We start from the raw sequence: 9,753 nt of genomic DNA, 5'->3' as shown, positions 1-9,753 counted from the left end.
GCTAAAAGCTTAGGGTAAGAGGAAGAAGAAGGTCCTCAAAGATGCTGCAAGCTGTGATTCCTTAAACCGGGGGCTGGCCTGAGATGGTACCTGTCCTGTCTCCTCCCTTTCCAGTTCCATATCACATCAAACCTTCACCCCAGGCGAGGAGGCAAAAGATACCTTCAGCTGTGTTTTCCTGGCTGACCCAATCACTGAAGCTCTGGGGAAGGCCCAGGTCTGAGTTCTTGCAGCAGTTCTCTGCTATCAGATGCTTTCCATTAGCGGAACAGAGCAGGGCTGTGACCTGCCAGCAGCCAGCCAGGGCATCGCACCGGGGCAGCGGAGCCCGTCCAGGTATCAGCTGTGGGTATCGGCTTGTGCCGAGGATGCTCCGTCTCTCTGGCTGGCTCCCTCTGACACGGGCAGTGCTACCCAACCCCGTTGCAATGCCTGGTGGCATGAAGCCACCAGAACATTCAACTTCCAAAATGCTCTGGGCTTTCAATTAGCTGCACCTCCACAAGGAGATTGCTCAGCTCAACGTATCTAAAACCTCCTGTGATGAAAGATCATGATTTGACAGGAGAAGCACAGCTGGCAGAGAAAAAAACCATCTCTTCGCTTCCTGTAACTTCCTGCGCGCTTCTTAATAACACCAGCGCTCGTAAAGGTCTGTGGTTCTTGCAATCACGTGGAGAAATAATCTCCCCAGCTGACACTGATGTGTTGCTACCTCGGGGTACGGAGGCAGCAGGTGTGTTTCAGCACACAGACATTGCACAACCGTTGGGGATGGGAAGAGCTGATGTATGCTGAATCCAACTGAAAGAGGAATTTTAGGTCAGCAGAATCTTGTTGCCAGCGCTGGGATGTGGCCAGGTTGCTATGGGGACACCTGTGCCTTTAGGTTTTTGATCGTGCGAGGAATCAGGATGCTCTTTCACCTGATTTCCCCAAGAAATCATGCTTCTGTGATCCTCTCTGCCAGCCGCCAGCCTCGCTCCCCCTCCATCGCATCTCAGCCCAGTAGCAACCTCCAACCACATCTAAGAGAAGGGTGGAGGGCTCTGAGACACGAAGCACCTACAACAAGCCCATGCAACGCCTGGCCCGAGCACCATGTGCATCTCCGGCAGCTATTTGTTTGGTGCCGGCAGCTGCCAGGCAGCGCGTTGCGGCTCAGCCGGTAGCGGGGGGGGAGACACACTCACCTGCATAGCCCTGGATCAGCCGGCACCCACTGCCACCCACAGCTGCACAAAGGGACGATGCCGGCATGGAGGTGACGAGGCTCTTTCTGGAGCAGGGACCGACCTACAAAGCCATCCTTTGCTCGGGGCACCTGGGCTTAGCAGACAAGATCCAAATTCCCATCTTTAAAAGCAGGTCAAGAGCCTGACCCTGCCTATGTGAGGAGCTGAAGGATAAATGCTTCAAGGGCTGGAAGGATGTTTTCGATTCCCAGGGGCTAGGAACCCGGGCGGGTGGATCTGCTGGAGCCAGGGATGAAATCCGGGGGAAAGACCTGCAGCCAGCCCGGTGAGCCGGCGAGTTTGGGCCGAGAGCCGGGGCAGCAGGAAACCCGCCCGCACAGCCGGCTCGAGCATCCGCCTCCCCTTGTACCCGTGGCAGGAGTAGCCGGGGTCGGGCTGGGGCTGCCGTAGCAGTAGGGGCTCTGGGGAGAGGAGGAATTGCATGGATAAAAGGAAAATTCATCCCCAGAACTAACCTGTGCTGAAAATAATCAGTGACTAATTTTATGTCTTTATGATTGCCTTTTAACTGCGAGTTATTAAAGACGGGGAGAAAGAAGATTATGTCCTGGTGGGAGGATAAATGAGTGTTGCCATAGAAGCAAGGGGATGCTGCAGCACAACTCGGTCCATCTGGACCACAAACCATGAAGCCACGGCAGATCCTCGGGGGCGGCCGGCGCACTGCGGGCACAGATGCGCCCGCGTGAATCCGAGGCAAGCTGAGAGCCTGGGAAGTCCGAGAAGATAGATTTGTGTTATCAAGTCAAAGCCAGAGAGTCAATATTTAGCCTGGACATGGAGAGCAGCTTGTGTGCAGCCAGGCCCCCATCCATCACGGCGCTTGATTGCCTTCCCGAGCTCTTCCACCAGCGGCTCTCTCTCTGCCTGGTCTCACAGCCGGATAGTGTTTCCCCCTCTCTGAGCTAACCCCATCCCAGAGACACTTTTATCAGTCTCAGGGCAAGGGAGAAGCCAGGATTTGGGGGGTTCAAAGGATTAGGGAAGAATTTGCGTCTTGGAATCTCTTTCCTCCATCTGCCTGGGATAAATTGATGGAGATGGAGGCTTTGCAGCTCGGCAGGGAACTGCTCAGAGCTAAACATATGGAGGCAAAAACGCTCCTGGTCCCTCCCCGGTGTTGAAGGGTCCTGGAAAGGGTGAGGAGAGCTCTCTGTCCCGTGGTCCCACGCAGCGACAAAGTGGGAGGACGTTTTGCCTGAGCTCTCCGCATGCAGACGTTACCCGCTCAACCCCTGGGTTCTTTCCTGCGAGGATCAGCTCGCCCACGGAAGGCAGGAGCAGGCTTTCGAACCCGCAAGCACCACGGGAAACATGATTAACTGGGAGCAGAAGGGATTTTTATTTGGCCTGTTTATGATTTTCTGCTTTCATTACATCCCTATAAAGCAAACATGCCTTGCCAGTTGACCTGACCGTACTGGAGTGGGAACAGAACTGAGAAAACTACCCTTGGCACGTGCGCCCGCAGCCCCGGCTTGGTGCGGGGGGCTGTGTTTACAGCTCCATCCCTGCCTCCATCTGCGTTCAGCTTCTGCGGCGCGTTATTTATACCGCAGCAGGGTTCACAGCGTGCTCGGTCCTGTGTCTGCCAAAGAGGGGAAATCCCTGCCCTGGAAAGCAAACGACTGCTCCTGAGTTCATTTGCTGCATGGTCCTACAGCAGGACCATGGGCCAGGCTCACCAGGCGTCCGGAGCCCTGGAAGAAGGCTAAGTCCCCTCCGGGATGCCAGTGCCCAATTTATTCCTCCTTTAGATCTTGCAATCAAAGACATTTCACACCTCTGCTAAAGAAAAATGTCAATACTGCAGATGTGGAACGTCACAGTTTCAGAGTATTTCTTTAAACCTGAAGCCTTTCAGAAGCGGCTCTCCATAAGAGAGATGTCCTCAAAGCAGGATGCCTCCTAGATGTGCCGGGCTGGTACCAGCCGCGGCTGCACCACGTCCCCCGGGACAGGCGCTTCTGCCCAAGGCTGTACCTGCCCGTGCCGAGCTGGGGGCTCTGGGTAACCTTGCACAGGCAGGGCCAGAGCCCGATGGTCCTTTTCAGCTCCCCAAATGAGAGATTCTTTGTCTCCTCGCTACCTCCTGTGAGCGGGAAGCTGCGGGGAGGACCACATCCCTCCCCAAGAAGTGGCTGTGGCTGCGGCAGGGCTCCTGGGGACCTGGCTGCAGGAACCAGATACCGCAGGGAAATCGGAGGGGTCGGAGGGCGACGGACCTGCTCGAAACACTGGCAAAAAGCAGTTTTCACCGGGGTTGTCTAAGCACTGCTGGTCCCAGGTGCTGCTCCTCCTCTCTCCTGCAGCACCTTCTTAACCCGGGAGGTTCCTGATCTGCCTCTCTGCACCCCCAGCACCCGTGTCCGTCCATCTTCGTGCTCTGCGGGGGACAGAGGGACAAGCCACGTCCCAGGTGCCCTTGAGAGCCACATCCCCTTGCGTCCGCCTTGCTTGCAGCAGCCCCTGCTTTCGATGCCTGGGGCTAAACTGCCTTTTCTGGGGCTGAAGCGCGGGTGCTCCGGCTCCCGGTGATTGGGTGCTATTTTGCTCCGGCACAGTTCGGCAGCTGCTGCTGTATATTACCCCGGAGAGCCGGAGCCAGCCGGGGGGCTGGAGGCAAGGCAGCGGTGCTCGAGCCCCAGGTAGGACTTTCTGTGGCTTTTAACCCTTTCACTCGGTGGGGGGGCAACCCACGGGCACAGCCCGCAGGGCAGCGCTCAGCACACTGCCGGCCGGCGGCAGATCGGGGGCCGCAGGGCCCGTCCCGGCGCTGCCATGTGAGCGTGCACAGGGAGAGCAGGGCAGGCAAGGGGACTATTTTTGGAAGTTTCTTTGATGTGAGTCAGCAGTAGAGGCAACCTCGGGAGTTCGTGCGGGAAAAGTCCCAGCCGCAGCAGAGCAACGCCGATTATTCGTTGAGCGTCCGTAGTTTTGTGTGTTTAAGAGAAGATGTGGCATGCAGGGTGTGCGTTCGAGGGAGCGGGAGCACGGGCAGCGCTGGGGAGGGGATGGATGTGTGGAGCAGTCATACGGGAGGGCTCCTGTGCGGGAGCCGGGGCTCCGGGTGACCAGCCCTGCCACGGGCAAGCCATCCCTGGCATTGGTGGCCATCCCTGGCATCGGTGGCCGTCCCTGGCATCGGTGGCCGTTCCTGCCCTGCGTGCCCTGGGCAGTGGCCGTTTGCTTGGTACACGGGTGCCGGAGCTGGTCCGATAGGAACCAGCCCCAGGAAACCAGGTCCTGCGGGTGACACGACCCGTCCTGCTTGGGGATGAGGATCCCACGCAGGCTGTAGAGCCCTGAAATGCATCCGCCTCCCACCGGGGCACAGACCCCATCTCCCGTCCGCAGGGGAACAGGCCGGACATGGAGCCGGTCAGCTCTGGGACCAAGTTAACACCCGCAGGGCACTGGGTGCGGGGGGAGGATGGCTGCCTGCCCGGCCGCGGCGCGGCTGTCGCGGAGCCCTGCAGCCGTCGTGGCAAATCCTGGGAACGCGCCTGGGGGCTGGAGGCAGTTTGGGCTCCTCCATCTGGGTGAAGCCCAAGGGATGGAGGCATGGGAACAGCCAGGGACCCGGGACTGCAGCGAGGATGTGGCAGGACAGCCGCGTGCCACAGGGCACTGCTGCCCGGCGTTCATTTTATCCCTCTCGGTTTAGTGAGGGTCCCTCAAAGTGACACGGCAGCAGGTCCCCGTGAGGTGTTGGAGCAAGAGTTGGGATGCCCCAACGCTACCGATGAGCTGCTCCGGCACGTGGGGAGCGCTCAGAGGCGGCCAAGGAAGAATGGGGAAAGGTGCCTGGTCCTTGCCACGAGCCGGCGGCCAGGAGGTGCCAGCCGTGGCCGTGCCAGCGCCGCTGCCGTGGTGCTTCCGGCCCTGCAGGAGAGGGCTCGGCCCGGCAGAGATGACGGCTCTTTGCAGTGCCGTGAAATCACGGGGCAACCTCAGACACATGATGAGCACCTAGGGGGAAAAGCTCTTTAAGGAAAAATTCTCCATCTTCGTGCTTTCCTTGGGGCTGGGACCCCCTGGGCTGGGATCCCCCCCAAGCCAACGCAAGAGTCCTGGGGCAGCTCCTTCGCTTCCCAGTAGAGAAAGGACCAGACTTGCCATCACTAAAACGAAACCAAAGATTTTTTTTTTTAATTCCCTCTTGAAAGCAAAGACCTTTCAGGCCATGGTCCCCCCAGCCAAAAGGTTTTCTCTTATTTATTTTTTTGCTTCCAATATTGTGTCTTAGATTTCCTCTGAGAACTGGTATTTTATCTCAGCATCAAAGGAGGCTTAAAGGGGGCAAAAATTCCTCCTTCTGGTGGGGACTTGCAAGGATGTGGCATCCAGATCCCAGCAGAGTGAGGGCCGTGCTCCGAGGTGCAGAGAGGGCTGAGGCCGCACTGCGTTGGGACCTTGGTGCATCCTCAGCCGTAGCTCACCCCAGACCCAGGGGCAGAGAAACCCCCAGGGAGCCCGAGGAGCCCGGCATGCTCCCCAGTCCTTCATTGTGTTGAACCGCTGCAGAGCCCTGGGGACCCTCCGGTTTTCTCTCCCACTTTACATCTGGGAAAAGCCCCGAGAGTCATCCCTGAGATTCGTGGTCCTCTTGGGTGGCTTGGAGTCTTCTTTGAGGTCTGGTTGCTCCACGGTACCTGGAGCTTGTCCTGCTGTCTAGGCTACAGCCTGAGCTGCCTCCAGCCTCCAGCCACGTGTTTTCAGGGTGTTTGTACATAGCGACAATGTCCCCGTTCTGCGGGCTGGTGGGTGGCAGCAGGGGGGACCACACGCCCCCAGCCCCTGGCAATTCTCACGTCCCCAAATTCACCACGTAATGGGCTGTGCTGTGCTTGCCCTCGACAGATGCCGACGTGCCCGTGAGCAGCGACGGGGAGAGCAGTAGAGCCCATGTAAGTGCACAGCATCCCGGGGCTGGGCGTCTGCCGGCGGGGGTCCCTGCGCCAGGGCTGGGGGCTGAGCAGGGTGCTGCCCCGCAGCGGCGTTCAGCCCAGGGGGGCTCTCTGGGGTGTTACAGCACGTCCATCTTGGGGGAGCCGAAGGCTGCGTCCTTCAGCTGTCACTGTCACTGATCTGTGCCAAGCCAGCAGCCAGCCCGGCCACCAAACCCCCTGCAGCACCAAGCCCAGACCCCAACGTGTCGTGTGGTCCCTCACGTCCCGGTGTGCTGACCCTGTTGGCGTGCCCTGGATCTGACCCGCTGCCCTCAGTGGCTGTGTGAAACCCTGCTCGTCCGTGCTGGGGGGGGTCCAGCCCCGAGGGCCGCTCTGGGGTGGGCTTGCTGACACGCAGCCTGGGGGTCAGCAGCCTCCAGCCCACCCGTGCGCTCTGCAGCGTGGAGCCAGCTAGTGGCTAAATCCACCTTAGCTGACAAAAAAAAAACCCCAATGTGTTTTTAAGGCTGCTAATGTTAATACACGCACCGGGATTAGGTGCTTGAGGAGCCTGTGACAAGCTCGGGGCTGGTGTGAGCATCAGCTCAGCCCTGGGGGACCCGGGGAGCGTGAGCACGGGCTGCGGAGCACAGGGACCAGGTTCCTCCACGGCTGTGCTGAGCACCCCTTGTTCTGGGAGGGGGCACAGACGTGCACCATTGCCCCCCATCCTGCCCAGCCATGCTGCTTGCTTTCCCCGTGGGACCATGCGATGCTGTCACACCCCAGCCACGCTCGCTCCCCTCCCCGCAGGGGCTAGAGGAGACGAGGACCCAGCTTGGCGTCTCTGAGAAGGATCCAGACGAGCCTGAGCTGAGCATGCCAGAGCCGGCACCGCTCAGCGTGGAGAAGAAGCGGGTGGAGAAGGTGGGAGCCAAAGGCAGCGCTACTGGGCCTCCAGGTGGGTGTGCAGGAAAGCCCTTCTCTGCCCCAAAACGGCCAGCCTGGCCCCAGGTGGCCACAGAGGCATGGACCCTGTCCTGTGTCCTGGCCACAGAGCAGTGATGGGACAAGCTCCGCTCTCCACAGTCCCCTGGGAGCTCAGGGACATGGAGATGTGATTCTCATCCACCCGCCAAATCCTGCTCCTCCTCCTCCTCCTCCTCTCTGCCCTGCCCAGATCTGCTGCTGGGGGGGAGCAGCAGAGTCAGGAGCACAGGCAGAGGTTTTCCCCACTTGAGCCCCAGGATGCTGTAACCCCATCGCAGCCCAAACACCATGGGAGTCAGCCCCCATGACTCTTTTCCCCACTCCTGCAGTGCAAACACCTTCTCCGCTGGCAGTAGCAGGGCAGGCAGCTCCTGCCCGTGCCCCTGCCCCAGGTGGGCTGTGCAGGAGGATGTTAGCCCCAGCTCAGAGCCCTTTGCTGCTTCCCAGCTCCCCCAGTAACGCTGTTTTCCTTGGGGGTCCCCAGTCCCCAAGAGCCTCCCCGTGCAGAGGAAGGTGGAGCCCCACAGCCTGGACCCTGCGGAGGAGCCGCTCCTCTGGGAAGGGCTCACTCTCAACAAGTGCATCCTGGTGGCCTCCGTCGTCGCCCTGCTCAGCGTCACCTTCCAGGTGCTCCAAGGTGAGCTGGGAGCCGGACCAGAGGGGGATGGGGTGGCCAGACCCTGCTGCCACCTCCCGCCTCCTCCTGCCTCCTCTCTTCCAGCGCCGTGCTCCAGGGAGGGAGTCAGTCCCGGCCGGCAGGACCCTCCACCACCTCCCCTTCACGGTGGGTTCGGATGCTCCAGGCTGTCCTGATCCCCTGGATCCAGCCTGAGATGGGGCCCTGAGGGTAGGGTGGCCCTGGGACCCCGTGTCTGGGACATGACACCCGGACAGCCTCAGCCCCTGCTGACGGTGGCCTGTCCCTCTCCCCTCCCAGAGGTGGTCAGCGCCGAGGAGGAGGAGGTCCAAGAAATGGTGACTGCCCAGCCTGCCCAGCCCGAGAGCAGCACGTTAGCGGACAATGATGGCGATGACGATGGTGACGACGATGATGACAGTGATGCTGACAGCAACTTGGTACGGGTCTGAGGTGGGGGGAGAAACAGCATCCTCAGGGCACCTCCCATGGCGGGGGGAGCATCTCGTCCCCGGGGGGAAGGATAGAGACAGGTCCCGGTCCCTTGGGCTGCATCACCAGCCCCTGGTCCCCTCCGTCCCCCTCCAGGCAGAGCCCTGGATCTTCAAGAAGTGGTTTGGCCGCTCAGCACCAGAGGACGGGGATGAAGAGCCCACGGATATTCCTGAGGTGCCGCCGGCTGCAGCCGAGGTGAAGAAGAGCCGGGAGAAGAAGCTGGAGAAGAAGGAGGAGAAGGCCCGGGAGGGCCGTGCCGCCCAGGTGGAGCGGAGCAGCCGGAGGGAGGCGCGAGCCAAGGACAGGGTGGCGGGGGACAAGCCTGGCAGAGCCCCCAGGGCCCCCCGGGAACCGGAGCAGCAGCCCCAGAGGAAGCGGGGCCGGGAGGGGAAGGAGAGCCGGCGGGAGCGGGACGAGCCCAGGAAGGAGGGGTGGAAGGGCCGTCCCGGCAGGGCCGATGGCGGCGAGGAGAGCCCGAAGCGGGACTGGCGGCAGCAGAAGGGCAGGAAGCCCTGGGAGCCGGCGGCCGCGCCAGGGAAGGACGGCACCGCCAGGCCCAGGGAGGGCAAGAGGCGCGACTGAGGCTGGGGCAACCGAGGGGCTTGATGATGCTGAATCCAGGGGGGGCCAACCCCGGCACCGCCCCCGGCAAAGGCACCCTGCCGCTCCCTGCCTGCTCTCCAGAGACATCCCTGGGCCGGCAGCGTGGGCAGCGCGGGCAGCGCTCCAGGATCGCCGAGCAGCAGCCTGGGAGCCTGGCACGAGCCTCCCCAGGGACTTTGGGCCCCCCCTGGATTAGATGCACAAAGGCAACCCGAAAGGACCGGGGGAAGGAGCTTCTCTTCATCTGGGCTTCGCGCTATTTCTCCATCCCCACCCAAAAATCTCTCTTGCAGTTCATTTTCAGTTGTGGGCACAGGGATCCCAGCGAACAGAGTTTGTCTCCAGACTGTCTAGCTCTTCAGTTAATGGTTTTATTCAAAGCAAATCAAGAGAGAAGCGTATTCTGGGTTAACGAAACCAGGCTGCAGCCATCCTCGGAGGCACATCAGGGGAACGACCGCGCCGGGCCCCGGTGCCGTCACTGCCGGGTGGCGCGAAGCTTGCTGGTAACAAAACAGGGCTGGAGAGCCCATCACCCAGGGATCCCTTCGGGCCTTGCCTTCACAGAGTCGCTTTTAGGAATGAAACACAAGTGCAATATCACGCAGCGCTGTAGCAACTACAGGAGACGTTCACAGCCCCCAGCCCACGGCAGGTTTAAGTTTTTGCTAAATCAATAGAGGTTAAAATAAACTATTTTCATTTTTAAAAAGGTATTAAATTGAATGTTTAAAAAAAAACAAAACCAAAACCCAAAAAAACCAAACCCACAAGAAAAGATCTTGTCCCTGTTATGTTTGTGTGTTTTCTGTGCCCCCCCCATCCCCGATGTGCAGGGGCTCAGGGCTAACCCGGGTCCCTGCGGGACAGGGCTGGGGTG

The 9,753-nt window shown here is 60.3% G+C and overlaps 1 protein-coding gene across 1 annotated transcript; it reads left to right on the top strand.

Annotated features, from left to right (window-relative positions):
• The first annotated feature begins 1,258 nt into the window (after positions 1-1,258).
• LOC129197457 (uncharacterized) lies at positions 1,259-9,638 on the top strand. Its single transcript, XM_054805955.1, has 8 exons — positions 1,259-1,368; positions 3,771-3,904; positions 6,120-6,166; positions 6,962-7,109; positions 7,623-7,775; positions 7,860-7,922; positions 8,076-8,215; positions 8,364-9,638. The coding sequence occupies exons 1-8, from the start codon at positions 1,259-1,261 to the stop codon at positions 8,850-8,852; spliced, it is 1,284 nt and encodes a 427-aa protein (XP_054661930.1). The 3' UTR covers positions 8,853-9,638.
• The last annotated feature ends 115 nt before the right edge of the window (positions 9,639-9,753 follow it).

This window comes from Grus americana, chromosome 28, assembly GCF_028858705.1.
Source record: "Grus americana isolate bGruAme1 chromosome 28, bGruAme1.mat, whole genome shotgun sequence".
Lineage (NCBI taxonomy): Eukaryota > Metazoa > Chordata > Aves > Gruiformes > Gruidae > Grus > Grus americana.
This window is presented reverse-complemented; position numbering and strand designations above follow the sequence as displayed.